This window comes from Epinephelus fuscoguttatus, linkage group LG11, assembly GCF_011397635.1.
Source record: "Epinephelus fuscoguttatus linkage group LG11, E.fuscoguttatus.final_Chr_v1".
Classification (NCBI taxonomy): Eukaryota; Metazoa; Chordata; class Actinopteri; order Perciformes; family Serranidae; genus Epinephelus; species Epinephelus fuscoguttatus.
In genome coordinates this window covers 36940436-36966958 of record NC_064762.1, presented here as the reverse complement: position 1 = coordinate 36966958, position 26523 = coordinate 36940436, and the positions used below count along the sequence as shown (strand labels likewise).

Genomic DNA, 26523 nt, shown 5'->3' with positions numbered 1-26523 from the left:
TTTTGTTTACAATGCCTTAAATCCTCACATGTAAAAGCTGCAATCAGAGGATGTTTGAGATTTTGTCTCATAAATGATTCAAATGCTCAGCTGATTATCAATCAAATCAAATCGCTGTTTGATCGAGGGATCAATTCGGTGTTTCTGAACAAAATAAACCTGTTTTGTTCCCAAAGACAGAATCATTTTGATGCAAATCATGATGTCAAAAATGAACAAAATTACCACGCTTATGATTTTACTCATAATCCTGAATCCCTAATTCAGTGTGACAGGTATTCTGTTTCCCGTCAAAACACTGGCCCACCAGCAGGTGACACATAATGAATCACCACATCACAGCTATCCAAACAAACAAAGAGAGAGTGTGATGACAGCACTCAGGAGAACGTCCCTCTAACTCAATATACTGCAGAAAATGTGCACATCAGTGCAAAACTGAAGTTCTTACAGAGACACAAGAGGCTTCATCAGCAGATCAGCAAATTAAGTGCTTTAATTGCAGTGGGGATACTTATACTGCTGCTTCTCTTTCTCCTGAGTTTAAGCTGTTTGAAGCAGCATCAAGACGGCACCAGCTCAAGCATTCATCTAAAGAGATGACCAGCAGTAGACTGGCAGCGGCTTCGCTCGCTCATGCCTACTGTCTCATTCCTTGCAGAGAGACAAATGAGGACTCCTATCATTTCTACCTATTCTGCTGCTGAATGAACCACAGGGGAACTGCAGCCATTCATCAAGCTGCTGGGCAGCTCCTGGAAGAGCCCCACTGTTTGAAGCAGAGCCAAGTTGGTTGGGCTATTTAGTGCGCAGTGGGTGCAGGGAAAAATAGTAACATGGAATTGCACAGAATCAGGAATTCTATTGCAGCTATTTGAAAAGACAGATCTCTGTGCTGCATATATTGTTTAAGGAATCCAAACTAAACAACAAATGCATGGCTTGAATTTTGCTTTTGAGGTCTGCTGCACAAATGTTTCCAGACAGATCACTGAAACATAAAAAATATTGCCATTAAAGAGCATTTGTTTCTTTGAATTTTTACTCTGACATGCTACTTTTCAAAAAATAGTGAAAACCAGTATTTTCAACAAGACTAACAGTCATGCTAGCTGTTCTGTGAGGCTATACTGAGGCACATGGGTGCTTTGAGCTGAATGGTAACATCAACACAACATATTAACATGCTAGTAATGTTCACCATGTTCACCATCTTAGTTTAGCATATTAGTATGCTAATATTTGCTAATTAGCACCAAACATGGCATTAGTTTTGCAGGTATTAAGTAATGAACCAAAGTATTTGGTGAACTGAAATGTTGACCTCATGGTGGTAGGAAAGGTTAGATGATCACCTAAGTCATTACAATTTGTCTTGAAGGGTATGTGCATGTCTGTACAAGAGTTCATGTTTATAACAAGAGTTTATATTTCACTCAAAACAAAATATGTCAACCTCATGGTGGCACTAGACACATTGGAATACAAATTCTGTGCCAATCCATTATGTAGAAGTTGACATATCTCACTAAATAACAGAGAAAACCTTGACCTTCAGGTGATCACTCATGTTATTAAGATTTGCTCTGGGGATTCCAAATATGTAAATCAAATTTCATGGCAGTCCATTGTAGCAGAAAGGGGAACTTTGATCAACTGGGATAAACCTACGCTACACCGTCATGTATTTGACAAGACACATCACTTAAAATAAAAAGTGGTAACCTAATGGTGGTGCTAATGGAAAAGTCAGACATAGGACTTTAACCCAGGGGACCGGTGTTTGAAACCATGTAGTCTTTGAGTCACTTTAAGGTTTGTTCTCACCACAGTTCTTTTCCTAAATCTAACCACAGTAACTGTACTTACCTAAACCTAACCTCTGAAACTTTACTGTATGTTAATTATGTAACTTTACGTTAAGGATGTGTGGGGTGCTAATTCATTAGATATCATACAAACTGTATTTTACATACATAGTGTAGTATAGGCACATATTTTGCGTAACATACGTAACATGAGATATGTCATGTGAAATGTGTGACATTGACCTAGTAACAAACATACTACTTTAACCCAAACCAGGATCTTTTTTTTCTGAACCTAACCAAGTGCTTATGTTGAGTAAACCTAACACAAAAAACTGAAAACTAAGTAAACGTACGTTAAAAGTTTGTTTTAAAAAGAGACTGTATGCATGTTATGAGTGGAAACGCTGTCCCTAAGCATCTAAAAATGACGCTGTAGGGGTACCTAGAGGCATCATAGTTTGACACGTGGGGCCACTGAGCAAACATCGGTATATCATGTCAGGAGTGAGAATGTGTTGCCAAAGCTGGTAGGATTCTTCCTCTGGGGACCATGCATGTCTCTAAAAGATTTCTTCTGAAACCATCCAGTATTTGTAAAGATCAAAGTGGTAGAGCGAGCACTAAACAGAGCACTACACTGACTGGCCCGCTGTCTTTCAATTCATAGAGCCCAGCTGCAAGCATGGCTGAAAAGTATAAATTCATTTAAGAGCAAAATCTATTTTTGAAGATGATCACACAATTTATGGTATCCCTCATGAATTGTGGAAATAGAACAGAATATCTCCATCCCTCTGTTAATGAGTTGATTTGATTTACAACTACAGGTGTAATTTTTTTCTTTCATCAAATTGTGCTTGTTTCATTTTGTAACCTAACACTTGCACACTTCCCCAGTGGGAAAATGAAAGCCGTTGTAAAATCATCAGGCATAAGTGAAACCCTAACCTTCCATGAGGAAGACCACTCAATCACCCACATGAATCGTCTCAGCGGAACCTCAGTGATTTATTTCACAATCCAATAAAAACGCTGGGTGTGAGAGTGGTGGAATGGAGGGTGGAGGTGGGGGATGTCTGTCAATGTCGCAAACCACCAAGAAGCGCCGTATTTAACCGCCGATCGACCAGGACTCCTCATACTCTGTTGGCCAGCAGGTAGAGTCCCCGCTGTTGATGAGGTGGCTGTGTATGGGAGGCCCAACAATGCACAGAGGCGGTAGGCTGAAGGAACCCATCAATGAGTTCCTTTCTCCCTGGGGAGCCACTGTTTACTCAGCACAGGGCGAGCTGGAGAGCAGCACAATGGTGTTGCTGGGCCTCTGCGCCTAATATTGATGTCATACTACTCATCTCCACATTATCCCTGCTATTGATTAGTCTGATCTCAGCCCGGAGCGCTGGGGAGCAACAACAAACAGAGCTCTTTTTTCTCTCTTCTCTTTTCCCAGTCTCATCCCACTGACTCCCACACACTCCGAGAGAAACCGATTCTTTTTCCCAGCCTTCTCCCTGAATCCCCTACACCCTCCGTTCATGGTTTATCGATCAGAGCCGCATCAATACAGCTAGGATTGTAAAGTCCTGAAGTGCACAATCACACAGAATGAGTAGCAGCTTTTCATCCCTCGTGGCTAAATTGGTTTCGCAGCAAAACGATCATTAAGAAGACACGGCTTGGTGTTCACAAAGCAACTGCTTTCACTCAGCATTGCCATTCATTTACTGAAAACAGAGTAGACCACTCAACATTGTAAATGTTAACTGCATCTGCATTGACTCAACTTGTGTCAGATCTGATGATTTGTTACAGACGTGTAACTTTGTGCAGAGAAACTTTGCTGTCTCATCGTGCTAGCAGCTTATAATTACTCACAGAGAACCCTCGCCTGCCAGGAGCTTTACAGTAAGTGGAAAATGTGAATCATCCACTGTAACGCTTCAACCCAGAAAAAAAAAAATGAGTGGAAATGTAGGCTGGGCCCACTACCCCTCATTGTTTCCACACAGGGAAATGTACAGGGGTTTAACATACATAAAATCAGACTGTATCACATCCCTGACTGCAGAATATCTGCCTCTGCTGAGCAGGGAAGTGGGCAGAACACTATTTTGATCTAATGTATGATGAGTAACTGTATGGCATTTAGTCAAAGCATACAAAACAACACACATTAAGGTTAATGCTCCACACTGCAGAACACTGAAATCACCAAAGTAGCTGCTAAGATCTACTGCCAAGTCTGACAGGGTTAAGAATCAGAAGGGGTCTAATGATCTGAGCCGTGTATCCAAATTATTTAAACTACATCGTCATGGCTCTGTATGCTGCCACTGAGGGCATTTTAATATGCAGGACTTCTTTATGGCTGAATAAGATTTACAGAAGTGTAGCACCAATGTGATAAAGTATCCTAATTTGTCAGGTAATTAGTGTATTGGATTAGACAGTCCAATCTAAATACATCTATAACTGCTTCTCAGTTGAGTGTCCAAAAATATACTGTATCATGACATATAAATGGATATTGCAGTATAAAATTACATATACTGTAGAAGAGGCCCGTGTCATACCACCCATTAGCACACTGTGAAAATACAACAACAGACTTTTACACAACACCAGCATGGCGAGTGCAACTGGTAATTCAGATAACCCAACCACTGGTGCTATTGCAGCCACTTCATATGAACATCTGAAGGAGTTTCATGAACAAATCAGTTCAGATTCCAACAGAAAAATCTCATATTTTTATGCAAATTGTGCCCGCCAGGTCTGAAAAGACAAGTCAGAGCATCAGCTACAGTGGCAACACACAGCACAACAAGTTGTAGCATTCGACCAGTCTTAAGAAATATCTCAGAGTGAATAATGACCACCAAAAAAAAAAAAGGGGAAGAAATGGATGTAATCTGTGAGTTCTGAAATAAAAAAAATTGGGAACTATGAACATGAGGTAGTTTATTTTAATCAGTGTGAAGTGAACTTTGAGCTCGCTCTTGTCAAGTGTGACTGTGCAAAACAAATGACATCACTGAGCTGTACCTCTACATGACCGTGGACTCCAGGTGGGAGCAGCAGTGGCACCTTTCACTGTGTGACACAGGAACACAACCCTGGCTCTTCCTTTGCTCTACTGGCCCTCTGCCTGGACTCTGCCACTCATTCGTGTTTCCTTTCATCCTTGCCTCTGACATCAGCGCTGCCCGCGGGGCCTCGGCCCGCTGTCTCACTCCGGCTCAGCCTATCTAAGGTTTCACGTGAAGCAAGGTGTAGTAGGAGGATAATTTGTCCTCTGATGTCTGGCGGGTCACAGTATCTCCCAGAGCTAAAAATACACCCCTCGTGTGTCCGCCTTCATACGTGTGCAGAGGGAAGCCCGTGGAGGGCCGGCGGAAGTTTACAACCAGATTATTGATGACGGAAAAACAAATTAGAGCCATCTCTGAGCAGCCTGGGGAAACAACATACCCCACAGTGTGCCAGTGTAGCTGTCATGTTGATGGCTCACTTGGAGAGTTCCTTAAGCGGTTTTCTCTTTCAGATCACGCCTTCATCTGGGTTGATATTTGAAGATTTTTAAGTGTAAAATGGCAGGCTGTGATCACTCATATCAAGCAGATGTACTCCACGCACACACAGTGTTGCCTTGTCGCCTTAAATATACACCTGGTTAATTATTCACAGCCCTGAGGGGCTGCAGTCTAGCAGAGTAGCTGCCTGCGTAAGGACCTGTCTTTCCTGATTGTATCTCTCAAGATTTCGTTATTCTGGGCACAGAGTCAACGATAGGCGCGTCATCAGAATTTTTTTGGTTTCTAGGAAAGGGAGGGGAGGAAGGGGTCACACAGCAGTTAAACTGACAAACCTGGCTGAGAGAGCAGCTAGGTGAACGAGGCCTCTGAGTGTGAGCGGCAGGGTAAAGGCCGGCCTGTGAGGCTTGCTGGAAACAGATGTCAAACAGGAACTTGTGTGTTTAACGTCTCCTCTGCAACAAGCTTCCTGGAGACACAATCTGCCTCGGCTGGGGCCGGTAAACTGCTGCCTCATACTTTACCTCGGTCAGCCTATGACCTACTTTTTGCTGGGATGTGGAGAGTCAAAACAAAACGTACAAAAAACAAAAGGCGCACCCGCTCGCTGGTTGATTTGGAAAGAAGGCTTTGTGGAGTGTCTTGAGGGAGTGTTGGGACAGCGTCTGTCTTCTCTAGCTGCTTCCTACACATGGGCAAAAACATAGACCCAGCTCAAATGTCAATTAAGGAAAATGTGTGGAAAGATCTTCAGCAGCCACAAAAAGACGCATTTTTAACATGACCACAGGCAACAGTAGTAAATTTTCATTATAGAAAAAGAACAGGCCAAGCCACCATGAATGAGCAGAGAGGAAAATGGTGCACCTGCACAAACAGAAACTGCGTGACAATACAGATCACACTGTTTGACTGACAGCTGATCTCTGAGATGCGAAAACACCACAGCAACAAACCAAAACCATACTTGTATATTAGGTTATACAGAGAAATAGTACTGCAGGGTTGATTAAAAATCTGTTCAATTGTTTCAGTATTGGTTTCACTGGAGATGCAGAAAAATCTGCTGCATATTCAAGACCAAAGCACAGTCATGTGAGAGATGTTCATTTCCTTGACAACACTAAAGGCTCAGACTCAATCTCCCAAACAGTAGTTTGGGCTGAAATACTAAGTGAATTTCTTGACTACTCACCAACTTGTTTTTTCATTTTCAGATTCATACTCCTACACCATGTTTACATGGTTCAATGAAAAAAAAAAACAACAACCTTATTTTCCTCATACTTTCTGTGCTGATACACCTGTATTCACCCCTCTAGCTGAGGTGTTCTGAGAGTGGTCAGTGTTTCCAGGTAGTCCGTATCTCTGCATCTTTGCACTGTCACTGCACCTGGGGAATAACCGTAACAGAGTGTAGCTGCACTCTCTACCTTTAAAAACCACCAGTAAAACCATTAAAACCAAAACATGAGACATAACTGGCAGAAACATGATCCAAAATGGAAGACAAATTATCAGCATCAGAAACTAAGACTACAGGCTTCTCTGATGTTAGCATGTCGCTGCATGTAGCAGTTTACTTGCAGTGGTGAATGACTGTAACAGAGAATAGCGGCACCTTCTACTGTGAAAAATCACATATAAAAGCTTCTAAACCAAAATCTTCACAGCCAGACATGTTCCAGCAGGAATATGATATGAAACTTGTGAGAAATTAACAACATTAGCAACCAAGATTACAGGATCCCTGATGTTAGTATGTAGCTACATGTGGCAGTGTACTTACGGCCACGAATTATATTTTTACAAATATTTTCCTCCTTTTCTCTGTCTCTTGGAAATCCCCTAAACATGACAACTGATAAGTGAAGAACAACAAAAAAACTGCTGTTTTTTAGTTATCCCCTGCACCATCTACAAAAATATGAAGAGATAAACCTCACCAAAGTGCAGCAAACCAACTCCATCATATTTAACTCTATCTCAACAGGGTAAAAATGTGCATTACACAAGCTGGAAATAGCTCGGAGTTTGCACCTCTACCAAGGTTGTACAATAATCTCAAAGTGCTCTTTAATAAATGAAAATGTTTCTGGATTAGAAACAAAAACACATAGTGACAGGCAATTATGGAATACATAAAATGGATTTGTCTGAGTAAGTACATAATGACTAATTTGCAAAAATGCATTTGGATCCACTTATTTCTTGCTCCTTGTTTTTAACTGAATTTCACTTAAATCTGTTAACTTTTCTGTTCTTTGAGATATCCTGCTGACGGACCAACTAAGGGACAAAGATTAAGATCATTTCCTGGTAGTAGGGAAACACGGACAGCGCACATGTTAGGGTACAGAGGCTGCTGCTCTAATGTGTCAGCAGGTGACATGGATCAGTCCAGCAGCCGGATGAAGGTGATAAAGTGAGCAGGAACGGCACCCTGCTGAACACATCCACGCTGGCTACTGCTGACGTGAGAACAGCATGTTCTTTGCTGTCTTCTGACTGTTCATTCAATAGCCACAGTCAAGTGATCCTCCCATAGACCACACACACACACACACACACACACACACACACACACACACACACACACACACACACACACAACATCAGACAATCACAACACCCATCTAAAAAAATCTATGCTATTAACTTTTCTGTCTTCATGAAATATTGTCTGTTTGCACTTTCGTTCAAAAATCCATTCTATCTTCCAGTACTAGAATAAATGACGTGTCTAGCTGTCATTTTTGTGCAAAGCTCCAGCGTCTGCCATGCTGAATTCAGAATAAGCGCATTGACATTTCCCAGCGATGGTAATTGACATGCGGAGAATATCACTGACAGGACAGCGGCAGATTCCCACAGAGTCATGGATTATTGTTCTCTCATCAGATCAGTGGTCAGAGAGGAAGACTCAGACGGCTATTAATCATTACACCTCCTCTCATGATGCGTCTCTCAGGCTGAGGACTGAGATCCTGCCTCCGTCAGCAGATATGAGTCTGTATATTGCTATAAATTAGGGATACTCAACTTGCTTTGCCCAGGGGCCATTTTTGCAAAATGACAGGAGGCCAGGGGCCACTTAATAAACAAATATTAATGATATTAAATAGAAAGATTTTCAACCTTTAAACATTGCAATGGCCTCACTGGGGCGTATGTAGAATTTGAGGACATCTGGGACTTAGCCTTGGCATCTGATAGTTTAGAGGCAGTGGTGGAAGTGCTTGGAGAACAGCGGTGAGAGGATGGACTATCAGTGTGAATAAATAAAGGCGAGACACAACAGGTGAATAAGGTAAAACTTATAGCCTATAGATATCACCATGAAACTTCTCTAGTCGATTACTTACATTAAGACAATCATTTTTTGTATTACAAGTTTTCTGTTCAAATATGCAGATGATGCATTATCTAATTAAATATGCACTGGTTTGCATACATTTCCAGAACAGAAGCCTGGGCAGTGAATAAAGCCAGATTCAACATTTTTGTTTCATGCTGCTGACTCAATAAAGTCAAATGTTTTACAGAGAGACTTTTGGAGATTTCTTTTTATCACTCCATAAATCAAAAAAGACTGTCAACAGCCAGTGAAAAATCAATTTTCACCATGTTTTAAGGAATAAGATGTAACATAATCAGGCTATGAATAATATATAAATATATCCCTTTGTGAAAAACTTCAAATTATAGACAGGAATAAAACAGGAAAGTTTGGTGCTGTAAGTGCTCTGAAGTGGAATTTTTTGGCTCACAGTCTGAGAAAAAAATACATTTTGAGAAAAAGATATGTAGTGTGAAATGCCATATATTTTTAGATAAAAAAAAAATAAGACACACAGATGAACAGGGTAAAAAGTTTAACTGAAACTTCCCCCTTTAATACTTACATAAAGACAATTATTCTTTGTATTACAAGTTTTCTGAACTTGTATGTTGAAATATGCAAATGAGACATTATCCAATTAAAAATGCACTTTTTGGATACATTTCCAGAATGGAAATCAAAACTATAATAAACACTTAATGTGCATTTTGGATATTTGCCTTCACACAAGCAAAAAAGGCCAACATTTATTAGTGTCTCCAATTTTACTAGTCAAATCCAAAGGAGTAGATTACAGGGAGGATGCAGGGGTCATGCCCCTCTCAATATTTTGAACATGTGCATTTGTCCCCCTCCAATAAAAACATAAAAGTACAAAGGACTTTTATTTTGATCAAATTAACTGATGCAGAAAAGGAACAGTTTGGTGCAGAAATGTAACTAAAATTGCAGGAAGTGTTCAAAATGTTCTTACAGAGGAATCCCGTATGTTGAAACAAAACCTATGCCCTAGGTCAAGTCTGTCCCCTGCTTATGACTAGTGGAGTTCCAAAGACTTCTTTTTTCCTATTTCATGAAGTCTGATAGCATCCAAGCATAGTTTAAAAATAACAAGGCATTAGGTTCCATTTCATTTCTGAATTTCTGAGAATGCAGGGAATGATACTGCTGGCCCTCTGTACTCCACACACTGCCCAGCTTGACTCACATTCCCACTGACATTTGTTTTATTACTCATCATGAGCTTATGATCTCAACGTTTGCGGCCGGAGGGTGAGCAACAGGGTGGCGGGGGTCAGGTGGGGGTTGGATTGGGTCGCTCGGTGCACGGTCGAAGACGGTGGCGTATGAGAAGCTGAGACGAGGACTGCCTGTCAATAAGGGGATGGAAGGGGAGGAGCGAGCAAATGAGGAGCATTAGGTTAAAGAACAAAACGGAGAGGAAAGTGGGAGTGAGAGGTGGGACAGACGGGCCATGGTGGAAGTGGCTGACTAAGGCAGGGTTCACCGAGTTCAGCTAGTAAATAAGTGACTGACTCCTCCGAGCACATTCCAAGGCTCCACCTCACCCTCCCGCCCAGCGTCTTCTCGGGGGGATTCCTGGGGTTTCTGGGGCTGCTCTCCGCTCCGTGTGTCAACATTTCCAGACCGCGCTGCCAGCAGTGAGGGGCTGCTGCGTGGCTCATTCACTTTTAGCTGGTTTGCTGCACATGAAGAGGGGAAGGTCCACATACCGCCTGCCCTCCGCCCCCTTCATCCCCTAACAAAAACATCCTGAGGGTCCCAGTCAATCGGCTTGCCGCGGTAAATGATCCAGCTCCACCAGAAACCTCACACACGGCTGGAAAAAACACTGACTTTCTCACTCCCATTCATGCAACACACAAAAATATTTCTCCCAGCCAAACATGGCTGTCAGTCGTATATGCAGATTAATACACCCCTGAAGCAATGCAGAATCTGGCCGCGGCACCATCTGCCTCGGCTTTTGCTAATCACCTCAGCCAGATGGGTTAGCAGATCTTTAGGAAGCTTGTTTTCCTGCTCAATAAAAAATGTGCCATATCAGGCCATAGCACAGAAATCAACACTGCTTTTTCTTTCAAATCTAAAAAGGAATATTACACCCAATGCCTTTGAGCGATCCCAGGTGACAGGCTACAAGATTGCTGAGCGTTTCAGGTTTGAGAGCCGACAAAATACCAGAGGGAAATGTCTGTGAAGGGCAAAAAGGTAATATGACGGTTAACGAGGAAAAAAAAAATCATATTCAGAGCGGCCTGTTTGGAAGGTAGGGCTGAGTTAATGACATACACATATACACAGCTTGACAATTCAATGAGCGTTCTGAATCAGCAGCACTTTCTCACTGAAATTTGAGTCTCAGCACATCTGCTCTTTATGGAGTCTTCATCTTATTTGGATTTTTTGCCACATCAGGAAAAAAACAACGTGTGGTTCTTTAGCTCTGTAGTGCAAATCATTTCATTTTTCCAATCAAATTGACTCTCTGCGCTGGCGCGGTCCGCCTGAGTCAATGAAATGAAGCTTTTTAATTTGATTTCTCCTGTATAATAATAGACAAGGTGAGAATTCGGAGGCACTGGAGCTTTGCTGGTGGTAGGTTTGCAGGTTTCAGCCTCTTTATTGAAGATTTCAAACCTCAGCCGACAGCAGCTGGGTTGTTTTTACATCCCTGCGTGGAAGACAGGCTATAGGTCGGACATTCCTGAGCTGAGGCCTGAAATCCTGAGAACAGCGCCTGAAGTAAACTAGCTCCGAGACAATGGCGAGAGGTTGAAGGTGAGGAGAGTGGGGCCTTTGCAGCTACTAATATATTCCAAGGAGATTTCTAAAGTGCTCTGCCGCCAATTGCCCCACATAATGGTTTCCATGGAGATGGGTCCTCGGATCCAGGGCTGCCGTACAGAAATGAACCAGCAGAACAATGACCCCAACTTCCACCACGTTACAGAACATTTTTCAGCCGCCTCCTTTTTTCCGTTCTATGTCAGAAGGTAAGTAAACTCTGATTTACAGAAAAGAGAATCCGCTTTTGTCCGTTGTTCCGTTTCCATCTCTGCTGTTCCCATGGTCCATGGATACAGCCTCAAACTTCCTAAAGCTTTTTTTTTTTTTTCCGCCAGAGGCATCTTTTCAGCCTTCGGTCTTGAGAACACAGTAGGAATTTGCATGCATCAATAGTTTGGAAGAAAACAACATCCTTAACAGAATCCACAAGTCTGGGGACCCACATCCCTTTGAAGGGGTCATTTCAATTTTGGCCAGAGTAAAATAATTGGAAAATTTGCATTATTGATTTGAAGCAGCACTCTAGTACCTACTCTAGTCTCTTATGAGCTACTTATGAAGCCTTTTTTCATCTTTTTGCAATTTTACATTTTTCACAGTTAATTAACATTAAACCAGACAATCCACAATGTAGTTCAACAGAAAGAGAACAAAGGGATGGAAAGAATCGCACTCTTTAGAGAAAATAGCTTAAGGCTGGTGGCTGCAGGGCGAGTGTGTAATGTCAAGCTGAAAGAGAGAACCATGGGTAAGCTCTGAGCACCATACTGACCACAGGCATAGCTTTGGCCCCCATGCCACCCGTTATGACTTCCTTGGTTGAAGGCTCTTTGAGCAGTGCTGACAGCTGGGGGTGACATCCCACTTAAAGAGTGCTGGTCACAGGCAACAAAGGCGAGATGCAACACGTCAAACACTGGGACTACAATAAATCTAGTCAAGGCTCAAGAGTTGCTCTAAAATGAGACATCAATCATTAGGAAAAGGTTCCCCTACTCTTGAGGGCCATCCACACCAAGAACGATAACTATAATGATGTGTGTACATACCAGGGTGTTCTCACGCACTGCTACCAATAAAAAATAATGCACCACAATTTGCATCTATACCACCTACTCATGAGCCAGTCATCTACTGTATGTATAATCCATGTTAATGCGTAGAGAGGCAACCCTAACCCTAACCCTTGGGGTGGTGAATGGGTCACAAAACACAGAACATTCCAATACAGGACTTTCCCCCAATATTCAGAACCGCGTGAAACCAACTGAACCTAGAGTTATTTTAAGGTTTGTCACCACTGTTTCTTTTCCTAAATCTAACTTACGTCAGCCTAAAGATGCCCAACCATGTTTCTTTTCCTAGACCTAACTAAAGTAATTTTAATCCTAACCCTAACCTACGTAACTTTACTTGCCTAACCCTCAACTACATAACGTTACGTTGAATACATGTCATTCATTGGGCACTAATTTGTTGGATATCATACAAATGGTTATATGAGGGTTCGTTGGAGCATCCACACTGATGAACGATGATGTTCTGTAAAAAATGATGCCAATCACGAAGTATGATATTGATGACGTGATACTGCTGTGCATTGTGCAGAGGAACAAAAAGAAATCTAGGATAATATGGGTTTGCAAGATTCTTCAAAGACGAGACGAGTTAGGAGAATCCAACACTGTAATGAGAGTTTTTGTCTATGAAGACAAATTTTAGTCATACCTTTTGAGTCAGCATCAATTTGGTGGCATCCTGGTCCTCAAAGAGGACATGACAGGGATAAAATGAATTTCAAATATTGCATAAGCGCCAAAGACCATTTGTCAGTATGTCTCAGGTAAAATGATGTTTTTTTATGTGTAATTAACAGCCTAATATTATGTAACATATGTGTTTTACAAGACATCACCCGTATATTTGAATGGATTTTGATTGGCTGTCAGTGTTACTATCGTTCATCAAATCACTCTGAAAGTGATCCTAATGATATTATTTGCCACTGTCACTGTTGTTAGTTGTGATGTGGACTTATCCAACCACTTGAGTTAGACCAATTTTTAATGTTGATACACAGCCATAAAGATGCAGTCTTTGCCCTAAGGTGGACAAGCCTCTGTTGGAGCAAGTTCATGGAGGCCACTGATTTTAGACATCAGGTTTATTCATCAAGCTTGCGAAAACAATTGTGTAATGACTTCCTTGGCTCTGGAGGAGCTTTGTCAAGTCTGACCCCTGATGATGTAATAGCAATGTCATCAGGGTTATCTGAGCTTGGCTCAAGACTTCAGATTTATAGCAGAATGTCTGCGTTACAAACTGCGGTCAGAGTTCAAATGAGGTGGACCTTTACCAGGCGGGTGGGGGGGTGACGGGGGTTCTAAGGACTGCACCAATAAGTAACAAGGTTGTATGCGTGAGGCTAGGAGCAAGGTGCAGTATTGACTACTTTCAAAACTATTTGGGAGACAACTGTAGCTGGAGAGCTAACCACACATACAAATTAGTGGTAGTAGCAGCCTATTCAGTCCAATGAGAATTGCTCGCCTGGGCATACGCTTAAAAAGTTCTAGGTTCTGGGTTTATGTTCTTGGGGTATGTGGCCTACTGAATATGTGAAGTAGTTATTTCTCCCCCTGGCCCTGCCCAGGAGTCCCCGCCCACAACATAGACTTTACACTATGATAACGTCATGGATTTTAAATCACTTTTCTTGGTTTAAAAAAAGTTTTACATATATAAAACCTCCATCGATAAAAACTTCATAACAGATAGGTCCACAATTGACCTTGTTTGCAGTTCTAGGTATCCAACCAACAATTTTACAGAAGTCTCTTTTATAATGGGAAAAAAATGCTTTATGGGCCAGAGGATATAAAAATGGGAAAAAATTGGAAGCAAAGCTGAGCTACGTATCCAGTTCTCTAGTGGACCCATGCTCTTGCCTCTCATGAAGCTGTAACAATGTGTTGCTAATTGACAGTTGGTAAACTAGTTAGCTTGACCCCTGTTCCCTGGCTGTCTGCAAACCATGTCTCCTTTATAGAATAGTTTATACTCCAGCCGAGCAGGGTTAAATAATGGTGGATGGTGCAACACAGCTAATAGGCTGTGATAGCTTTGGACTCTCAATATATACACCTTTAAAGATCACTGGGTAACTCAGCTGGGTCCATGTCATTGGTCCGACAGCCCATTGGTTCGACATCCCATTAGTCCGACGGTCCGAGGTGCTGAATGGTTCCCGGCGGGCGTATTTCTACCTTGATGGTGCGCCGCGACTGGCTCTGGGTCAGCTGGGAAAGGCTTGAGGTGGAGCAGGCTCACAGCTTATGTGTTTGCCGCTTTCTTTTTCATTTTAACCCACACCATGATCTTTTCTAACCCTAACCAAGTGGTTTTTGTGCCTAAACCTAACCAGACCTTAACCACAGGACATCATGATGATTTCGGAATGGACTTCGGAACAATGGGTTTAATATGGTCGGAACAATGGGATGTCGAACCAATGGGCTGTCGGACCAATGGGCAGTTCCCAACTCAGCGGACACAATGGGCACTTTTACAGTTCACACTAGAGCTCTATTGTAATGTAATGAGATATTAAACATCAGAATTGTGGTCTAGATATTTTTTTCTTTGTGTAAATTGTCACATGGAGCATGTCCTCCCCTCCCCCATGAACATACATAACAGCATGGAAGCGTATACATCCCAGAGACAAAAGTCACACATGCACAGACGGAAAATATACAGCCTCTTGACAGCTCTAACGGGAGTGGGAAGACAGGCCATAATGGAATCTAAATAACACTTGTGCAGGGCTCATTAAAGTTGCCCCGTGTGTTGGTCATTAACTCTCCTCTTCTGTGACCTTCATCGCTCAAGGTGGGGTAAAAGGGGCTGCCACTGCAGTGTACAGCCTTGTTTCCAACATGCTTAGAAACACCCCGCATAGACAGACTCTACTGATTTATGCTCTGCGAGAGTGTTGCCGCTTTTTATAGGCTATAAAACTTATTAACCCGCTCAGTGTCCTCTAAACAGTTTAATTCCACAGTGGAAAATATCTGCCATGTAAAAAAAAAACACTGGGGTCTGTTCTTGCAAAGCTAATACTGCTGTCAAGGAAGAACATTAATGCAAAGTTGAAATCAATTTTCTCTTCTTAGAGTGGATTTTACACCCAGGCAGCACTCACTGGGTATCACTGCCACTGGCTACCAGCCATCGAGTTAACGCTGAACCTGATAGTAGCATTCTGTGCCGGTCCAACTCCAAAATTAGCTCAGATTCAATTATTGATGCAAGATAGGCATTCTTTCTCTATCTGTCTTTAGTTGCACAACAACACTAAGAGTCACACTAGCACCTCAGTAATTAGAAACATTTGTGCTTTGATCTACTTTGGATACTAATGTCTGCATGCTAACATGCAGACAATGACAATGCTAACACACTGATATTAAGTGTGTAACGATCATTTTCACCATCTTAGTTTTGAATGTTAGCATGCTTACATTTACTTATTAGCAGTAAATACAAAGAACAGCTGAGGCTAATAGGAAAGCTAACACTATGCCTTCATCAACCAGCTAAGTTGCAGTTTGTATCAATGTCTGTTCAGATTCATCAGCCATGACAGTTGACAGTGCTTCAATGTTGCTGAAAAGAGGCTACAAATTCTAAAACGAGGATGCTTCACACACATCTTCAACATGGCAGCACAGAAGATCTATACAATCAGCACAGTTTCAAGGTGACACTCATGGTTAGTGTCACCAGTTCAGTATCTGACCAAATGTCTCCTCTTCTGTTCCTGAGATAGGATGTTGAGTAATGTCGAGTTAAGTGTTTTTCCAGAACATTATGATGTTAAAGTGAAGTTGACTTTTTACCTTTAGGATATAAATTGTCATCACCTCATCATTTGTTCCTATGAGCCATTTGTGTAAAAGTTTGTCATAATTAGTGCATGAATTCTTGGGTTATGGCCCAAACCATGTTTCGTGAGGTCACATTGACATTGAACTTTGACATTTGTGCCAAATTTGAGGAAATTCCATCAAGGTGTATTTAAGATATTCAGTTTACAAGAATAATACGGACAACCCAAAAACACAATGCCTCAGGCCATGGCTTTTGCCAGCATGGAAGCATAAAAGAAAATTTGATCTGATGATGGTGCTCGATCAGAAGTCAAGGCTTCCCCAAAATTATAACCAATCATTCTGTGGAGGACATGAATGTCTGAACCACATTATGTCAATTCATCCAACGACTGCTGAAACACTTCACTTATAGCAAAAGTCAGAATCACGGAAATTTCTAAATCCAAAAATTCTTTGGATATTTCAAGACCAAAGTGGTAGACGGATTGACCGACATTGCCATGCCTTGAGTCACGCTGCCAGTGTGGCTAAAACCAAAAGAAAATAAAAGGAAAAAGAAAACTGACAGTCACAAAACCATAATCATACTTTTTTTTATCCTGATACTGAAATATATGTGAAGGCTGCGCCAATCAACACACAGCCTCAATCTATGTAAGAACTGCAGAGTAGCTGTTCGAGACTGGACGAGTTGATTAATCGATTAGCAATAGAATGAAAAATAGTCAACAACTATTTGACAAAAAAATCCTTACCACTTACTGTGTGTAGCTTTTTCCTGAGCTTTCAACTGTAAGAATAAGCCTTCACTATTTTGATAATTCACTAATTGTCATATTATTATCATATAATTATTATATTCATAGATTAAATGATAAACGACAAGAGTCACCAATTAATAAATGATGAGTCAACAGTATCTACTTAGTCAGGTAAGAAAGCTTTCATTTTCTAAAGCTGATACGGAACATGTGATGCATAGACGGATTCTTTCAGATGTGAAGCTCCAGCAGTCTATCACCTCTGAGCATACTCATACTCTATCACTGCGATGCTAAATACAAGGCTGGCATGCTAAATCCAGACCTCCCTGCAGGGCAATTCACTCAAAACATGCATCTGTGAGAGGAGCTAGCCCAGCCGTATGAAGACAGCACGAGGAAAATGAGTTCAAACAGCATTCAGGGGATGGAAAAACAATCCAGTGTGATCATGCAGATTAGAAGGTCAAACTTAGACTTAAACTTGCCTCCTTTCAGTGTTTTTTATTCGCCTGTGGTGGGTTTGTCTACTAAAAAGTTCCTGCTTGTCCGAAGTGTGACAGTGGTCCTGGGACGAGCTGGCAAGCTCGACATCCCTCCCCCCACTGGCAACACCGCCAGTGTATTAAAATAAATCTGTGCACACGTCCCACCCCAACATGCTCACTAGACATTACCTTATACAAGGCTAGTACCAGCGCGTTCCGCTGTCTGCTGGCCTGTGAGCAGATTTTAGCTCCCCTGATGCCCCCGGCCTTAACCCCACCCGACTCGTTCACCCCGCAGCCCCCCCTCTCCACCTTCAGCCCCCACCTCTCCTGTGTTTCTGTGTACATGATCTCACATGACTCAACAAAACCCCCGGCCTGGAGCAGGGCTGTCCGGAGCGTTTTTTTTCCCAAGAGGGGAGGAGAAGATTGACTTTGTGGAAGGGACCTGGAGCGCTGCCCTCGACTTGGCTCAAATTGCCCCACTTGTCAGGCCTGATGGATTTTGGCTAAAAATAAAAGCAAAAAAGGGGCCCTTGACAGGCGGATTAATGAACTCAGCGGTGCTCCTCCTGCTAACCGAGCTGCCACATTGTGCAGCGTCTCTGATGAAAAACAAGGATGGCGTGCACGGCCCGGAGAACGCTGCGTTTCACAAACAAAACATCCCCTTTTCCATGTGCAGCGGGGGAGATTCAGTGAAGGAGTAGAGCAAATGCAAGATGAGCCAAGTGAGTGGGAATTCCTGCGCTCCCCCCCCCCCCCTCCTCCCTGTTACCCCACCCTACGCACATTCCCCCGCCACATTCATAGCAGCAAAAAAATCTGAGCAAAACAGAGCAGCAGCAGGAGCAGACTGGATAGGATGATCATAACCCAACCCAAACAAATACAGCAGCAGACGAGCCTGTGGGCTTTTACCTCAAGGAGATTAAGTCTCGTCCTGATCACTGACGACTAGACCTCAAAACTCAACAAATGGCACGTTTCAAATGTCTGAATGGTTTTATTCATTTGGCAACTTTTTATGTGCCTTTCACCCTCTAGCAGAGGTGGGACCAAGTCATTGTTTTGTCTTGGTACTCAAGTTGCGAGTCAAATCCCAAGGCAAGACAGGCAATTTTTTTTTCTATTAATTTGTCTGCTCAATTTTTTAGTCTAGTTCACCCCTTTGTCTTGTACTGTGTTGTATGTGTCCTTCTGCTGAACACTTGTATTGCACTATGAACAAAAAAAAAAAAAAGACAATCCAAAGTAAAGTCTCAAGTCAACACAAGCAAGTGCCAAGTTAAGTCACAAGTCAAGACAGGCAAGTCCCCAGTTAAGTCGTATGTTAAGACTGACAGGTCCTCAGTGAAGTCCCAAATCAAGACAAACAAGTCACAAGTGTAGTCACAGGGAAAGACAAGCAAGTCTCAAGTGAAGTTGCAAGTCATGACTGAGAAGTCACAGATCAAGTCCCAGGTCCTAAGCTTTGAGTTTTGAGTCCTAAACAAATCATAATGCATTCCTCAACAAATTTCATACCATTTTAACTGCAGAGCAATAATATATAAAATATAAAAAAATCAATACTTTTTGAAATGTGTATTTATTTGTCAAAACAAATTTTTAAAGTTGTTGCGTTACAGTCTGTAATTTTCAACCCACACGTTATTTGTTTTTTGTTGACCACTGCATAGCTTAGTTTTTGCAATTATCTTTGGTATAATTTTCAGTCTCTCAATTTCTTAACGGTTCTCTCCGGCTGCTCGTCTGGATGCTGTTTGTTTTGTTCAAACAAAGTGGGAAATGAGGTGTAGACTTGCTGGCAGTGAACAGCATTAATGTTAGCTGATTCAGGAAATAAAGGGAAATGAATTGATTTGTGGTGCAGTTTAAAAATAACATACTTTTTAATCTTTGGACTTGTGGGAAGGTATCAAGTATTTTCAAGTCACACGTTATTGATGTTGAAGTCCAAATTGTGTTGCAATTTTTTTTTTTTCCAAGTTAAGTCTAAAGTCATCAAATTTGTGACTCGAGTCCAAGTCATGTGACTTAAGCTCACACCTCTGCTTTTTATTCATTCATTCATTCATCTTCTAACCGCTTCATCCTCTTGAGGGTCGCGGGGGGGCTGGAGCCTATCCCAGCTGACATGGCAGAGGCAGGGTACACCCTGGACAGGTCGCCAGACTATCGCAGGGCTGACACATAGAGACAAACAACCATTCACGCTCACATTCACACCTATGGACAATTTAGAGTTATCAATTAACCTAGTCCCCAATCTGCGTGTCTTTGGACTGTGGGAGGAAGCCGGAGTGCCCGGAGAGAACCCATGCTGACACGGGGAGAACATGCAAACTCCACACAGAAGGGCTCCCACGCCCGGGATCGAACCGGCAACCCTCTTGCTGTGAGGCGAGAGTGCTAACCACCATACCACGGTGCCGCCTCCAGTTATTTCTTGTATTCATCAAAGAGACCAAATGAGCGGAACGTTCCAACAAGCATCAAACCTACTCTCCTCTTGAACTATACTTCAGCATACTTTCAGCAATAAATGTCATTCATACTTTACATGAGGCTTCACACGCTGAAATTATACGTTTTTCTATATTTTATCTATATTTTAGCTAGGCATGTCATACACTGTTATTTACAGAATAAGTTAAGACACCCACAAACAACATCAGTGTGTGGGTGGTACTACACATGTTCTAAAACACTATTTATCAAAGAAAACTGTTGGGATGTTCAGCATGTATGTTCTGAAGGTGTTCTTTAGGGTTGGGGGCTGCTCACTGCAGAATATAAATGAAATATTAAAACTACAAATGCACAGACCATCACTCGTTCACAGACTGACCCGGGTGCAAGGCTCCTTTAAATATCCCTTTACTGTTCACCATATGTGAAGCTCGTACGAGATCTGCACGGGTGTTCCAGACTACCATCTGGATCCTATCAGAGACCGCAAATACAGATGTAGTGAAAGCGCTTGGTAGCAGCGTGGACCGCCCAGCCTAATGAATGGGAAGAGCACATTTTCAACCTCTGCAACAGGTCAGTGGCAGGCGTGGGCTTCACCTCCCCTCACACACACACACACACGAAGCAAGGGGGAAGATCAACTGTCGGGGAGAGGATCCGCCTCACCTCGCCTCCCACGCTACCCGAGAGTGTCCTGAAATATCCCTCCTCACCGAACAAAGGAACAAAATGGCAAGAGGTGATACGTGATACAGCAGGGTTAAAAATAGACTCACCACTGACGTATAGGGCAGCATTTCATGACCTCTGCATAGCACTCTTGGTTTACACCCTGAGTAGTTGTGGCTCCTACGACCCAGCTCAAGTTTGAATTAAATTTAAAAAAACAAAACAAGGATAGGCTTTCTTGCACCATTTATAGATTCAAAAATAGGACCAGGAACCCTCATTTCTATTACTATTTTATATGGAACATGAGAACAGCGAGAATCAAACATTCTCACGCATGTCAAAGCAAAGAACGTCCTGTTTAGGGGATTCAAAGGGTCTCATGGTATGTGAAGCATAAATGATCTGCCTGAGAAGAAGGAGAAGTCCACCTTTTCAGAGACGGATATTTCTTTTGTTTTGATGTCACAGCACATGGCATACTATCACCAAAACATTACATCATGCAGGAAAAATCCACGAGAAGAGCTGCAAGCTTTTCCAACCGTGGTTTTCGCTGCACATCAATCAAAGCTCAGTGAGAAAAGAAAGGAATTAAAGGGAGAGAAGTCCTGAAAGCCACTTGTTTTCTTGCAAAGTGTGAACAGGCTGCTCGATTGAGGGGATCAGACATCTGAATTGGGCTCTGGAGGTGGTCTTTGCTCAAGGTCAGGCGAAAAAATGAAAAATGCCTCAATAAGGAAGGAAATTAGCATAAAACAAGGTGTTGCTTTTGATTTGAAAACTTGTAAACCTGTCTTTTTTTCTCCGCCACATTCCTTTTCACACTGTACAATACTTTCAAACACAAGCACATTAGTGACTAAAGGACTTTGTAAATCAAAGTCCGCTGAAAAACAGCATTTATTCATACAGACTTGACTGATTCAAAGACATTCCTGGGGTATAAAGGGAATAATTTCTCCCACTCTGTGTCAGAAGTGCATGCAACATGCCTCGGAGTGACAGGAACAATGGCTTCTTTCACTGCCTTCGCCAGGCTGGAGATGGGGAGGTGCATCATGGGAAGCAGACAGGCAGACAGGCTCGTACAGTTGAGCGCAGATACTTCAGAGAGGCCTCACACAAACCCCGGCAACAAGCAATGGCACTTAAACTTCCAGATATGGGCCATGTGTGAATGGTGTGCTTGGATTACTCCTTCACTGCTCAAACACTCAGGCTGGATCAGAGGGCAGCCAGTTCACAGACCCCTTACAACTGCTGGCTTTATGTAAGAAGAAATGAAGTATGACAAGTGTGATGGGATGTTTTTGCTCGTTTCTGATGTGCAAGCACTTCTCTGAAAGATGGACTGCTTTTGTATTTCATATTTTTACAGTTCTGTCTTATTTCAAGATGTTGAACTAACAATACTACGGTAGTTTCCACACATTTCATAGAAGAAAAAAATGCTCAGGGGCATAGAGCTTTGAGAAGAATGTTTTACAAGATCTTTAGAAGGGAGGACCTGCAGAAAATTAACTTAAGTCAATGCCTCAGGATATATCCTTAAACAAATAGGGACTTACTCTTAAGTACGTTTTAAGAATATGGAATCCCAGGAGTATGGGAAAATAATGAGTAAGGAATCCTAAACTAGACTTTGGTGTTTTAAAGGGTTAGTTCAGAATCACAAAGTTCACACAAAATCACACAAAAACTAACTAATTGAGGCAGCAGTAGACCAAAAACTCCTGTGTTCTATGAGGTAAAATTACTGCTTTTGTCTTTGGTGTCTGGTGACCGTAAATAGAGCATAGATAACAGCCTCAGTTCCCCTTGAAAATGGCTTTTGACAGCAAGGTAAAATGTTATAAATAAAAAAGCCACCAGGCTACATTGACAAAAACAGTCATTTTAGCTTGCTCAAGACGGGAGCTGCTGGTCTACCACTGCCTTTATCAGTTAGTTTGTTTGTGTTATTGTGTGACTTCAGTGAATCCAGACAAACCCTTTGAAATGCCAGTCACACAATAACACAAAGAAACTAACTGATCAATGCAGCGGTAGACCAGTAGCTTCTGGGTTCTTCAAAATTAAATCACTGTTTTTCCCAATGAAGTCTGGCTTTGACAAGGGTGATGTAACAGCTTCATTTCTGTCGGAAATTGATGTCTGACAGCAAGATAAAGCAATTAGAATATTAGCATTAGTTTTAGGTGGCTAAAATACATTTTGCCCGTGTCCACCTCAGTGCATTGCTTAGCGTCTGTGGCGGTACTCTTGCCTGCTTCTCCAAACTGAGGGCGTGTTGACCAGCATCAACTATACAGTATGTAATACAGTGACTGTGGATAAGTACCTCATACAAAAAAAACAAACAAAAAAAAAACAGATTATCCCTTTAAAGTCTGCATTCTGTTGTACAACATCCTCAACACAAACGTCTCGTGAAAGCTATTTGGAGAGAGAAAAAAACCTTTGGATACTTGGAATACTTTTTTTTCTCTATTTTTTCATATTTCCCTTCGACGGGAAAAGAACTTTGGATTTACAATTTATTTTGACACGTTCGTCTCCTCCTCCAGGTTTACTCCTTTTTCTCCTGGGTTTTGCCTGACATTGTTTTAACAGCCACACAAGATTCAGTTGGCCTGAGCAAGAACAGGAAACAGGAAGTCATTCAGGATTTAAGCTTCCTGTTTGAGACATTTCTTACACCCCTAGGTAGAATAGTTAAGAAATATTAAACAACCTAAAGAGACTGCATTAAAATGTCTGTGCCACCTTGTTAAGATGTTCCGGTGGGTCTTACTGGTAAACTAAAATACTTATTTAAAGGAATACTTTACCTCCCAAATGACCATGTGAATATAAATCACTCAACCCAAGTTACTTGGAATTTGTGCAAAAATTTGTGCAGTTTTTCTCACATGCCTCCACAAATAATCTAAAAACGGGGAAAATTATTGATGAAGTGAAGTAATAAGGGGCCGAGTGCAATAACAGCAAAACTATATCAAAACATCTGTTGACAAAATCTCACACATCTTGTGCAGCATAATCCAAGTCTCATTTATCCAGTCGTATGCTCAGTACTTCCCAAACAGACAGCCATTTCTAACGAGGAACTAAATGGAAAGTAAAACTTATCTATGCTCTCTTTAAAGCCAGACTTCACTGAAAAAACAGTAATTTTACATTGCTTAACGTAGGAGCCGCTGGTCTACTGCTACCTCCATCAGTTTGTCTGTTTGAGCTTTAGTGTGACTTTGATGAATCTGAACTAATCCTTTAGAGCAACAGTCCCACAATAACATAAACTAACTAACTGATTGAGGCAGAGGTAGACCAGCAGCTCCCATGTTCAGCCAAGTCAAATGACTGTTTTTGTCAATGGAGTCTGGCTTTGAAGAGCGTATATAAGTCTAATTTTTAGTGTAGCACCCCGTCAGAAAGGGCTATCTGTTTGGGAAGTACTGAGTATATGACAGGATAAATGAGACTTGGATTACACTGAACGAGTTGTGTGAAAGTTTATAAACAGGTGTTTTGATATGTTTAGTATTATTAAATGTGGACCCCTATGGCTTCAATTCATCTGAACTTTTCTCTGATATTGGATGAATTCATAGTGGAGACATGGGAGAACGCTAGGTTTTCTTCACAAATTCAATGTAGCATGGGGTGAGTGATTGATATACAAGTAGCAATTTGGGGAATGAAGTATAGCTTTAATTAAGTGAATTCTCCTGTGGCCTCAGCAACCTGTGTGTTATGGACAAAGACAAACCATCTTTAGTGCTCACAAAAACAAATATTGCACCATTTAAATTACAGTACCGATGTCATCAGTCAGCATTGCACCTTTAAACCAACTTAAGATCACCATAGTTAATTCTTCTTTTAGGTAATTACTATGTTAGCCAATTGAGAACATCTAGATATACACTGACCTCTCAGCAAAAGTGAATTATGATTTAACTTGGGTCAGATATATGTTTTATACAGTGGGAGGTCCAGGAGTCATAGGCCAGAGCAACACGCCACAGCCGCCAACAGTCTCCACGTTGAGCTGGTCTGAGGGCGCGAGACACAGATGCCAGCCCTCCACGTGGTCTGGGCTTAGTCCTCTGACAACTTGAACTCTTACTACAGCAGCTTTAACCCCACTATATACGCTAAGCCACAAACTCTGGCTATGAGACTAACAGCTCCAGCACAAAGAACGACTTTGTGTTTGCTGCTAGACTCTTCAGAAAATCAGGGATAAGCATTCTGACTTTATATACACGTGAGAGCTGCCATAAAGAGATCTATGAGCAGCATGTCACTTCAGAGTTATAGTTTCCCTTTTAACAAGCGTACATTCAATGGGATATTTGACCAGGATTTAATACTAGGTGGAAAGGGCTGAACATATGGGTTTTCTTAATTTATTTTGCGAGTTTTAATGGCCAAAAGACTTGTTAAAAGATTTACATTAGCAAAGGAGAGATCAGTTGGATCAATTATCATTGAATATTAAGTCTACTACAGCTGCTATTCTAGCACCTGCAAAGGAAGTCAGAGAGGGAAGCTTTATTTCCTTTGCAACAGTTAGTTATAAATGGAAATGTGCAAAATGTATTAGTTTCAAACTGTGTGGTTTCCTCATGGCGTTTGAGAGCACACGGTAATATTATCAGTCTTTATGAGCCTTCAAATTATCAGCTTTAATGGAGAATTTATGATTCTTAGACTGCGAATTTTTGTTTCTTCAAAACAGAAATGAATCCATGAATTATTCAAAGCCAAATGAATACATAAGTCTTGTTGCTGCTGGGATTACAAATTATATATTGAAAAAACAAGGGTAGAAAATTTAAAGCAATCAGACTACAGCAGTGTCTGAATTTCTGTTTGTGTTTGTAACTGTGACAAATGTTTGCCTCGGCTTCATACACTCTAACCACAACAGGAAAAAATAAAAAAACAGCCTTCCTGCCAACAGAAAATAATGTTTTGACATTTAAAAACAAAAGTGAAGTGCAAAGAGTGCTCATGCTACTTACAGACTCGTCCTTCATCTTGTGATGGTGATTAGTGATCATTTATCCACGGGTAGCGTCTATGGTCACACTGACACATCACTATCAGACAGAAAGATGCAACGTCAGGTGCATGATTGGCAGGTCGGTGCTCGGGGAGGCGTCTCTGCAGCGCAAAGACAGACCCTCCTATCATCCACAATTACTCATGCAATCTGCAACCGCAGTCGTAAAGATTCCAAATGCTACTATGCTTTCATTTGTCTCAGCACCTATTCGAAAACTTGTAATTCTTCAGGATTCTTAATAATTTTATACCAAGGCAGGGAGGAACTGCATATGTATGATAGTGTTGTCAGGATTTTCTAACTTAAATTTAATACCTTGAAAAATATCCACATTTGATACAATGTTCAAAACACAGGGAGAAATTAACATTGACAGAAAAATATTAAAATTTTTCATTAAAAGAATTAATATAACACAGCTAAAACATGACAATGCTGACTTTTCTTTTTCAGTTAGCAGCAGAGAGCAGCCATTTCAAATGTTCAAAGACATGTATTAATAAACTAATATATTTGACAAAACTAATGTCCAAGGGCATTATGTGAAGCAGTGGAGAGCAAACTAAAACAGTACTTTACTCTGTTTGAATTAAGATTTAAAGAACATGTGAAAAAAACCTAAATAACTGTACATTAATGTGAATGCTTCTGCCT

The 26523-nt window shown here is 41.5% G+C and overlaps 1 protein-coding gene across 2 annotated transcripts in view; it reads right to left on the bottom strand.

Moving 5' to 3' along the window:
* The window catches only part of bach2b (BTB and CNC homology 1, basic leucine zipper transcription factor 2b), a 136014-nt gene that overhangs the window by 86074 nt on the left and 23417 nt on the right, over nucleotides 1-26523 (bottom strand). The window contains exon 2 of one of the 2 annotated variants that reach the window (XM_049590432.1): nucleotides 25826-25903. The exons of the other annotated variant lie outside the window; for it this stretch is intronic. Within the exon in view, the coding sequence (XP_049446389.1) occupies nucleotides 25826-25864 (39 nt within the window). The 5' untranslated portion in view covers nucleotides 25865-25903. The remainder of the gene's footprint in view (nucleotides 1-25825; nucleotides 25904-26523) is intronic. 2 annotated transcript variants of the gene reach the window in all.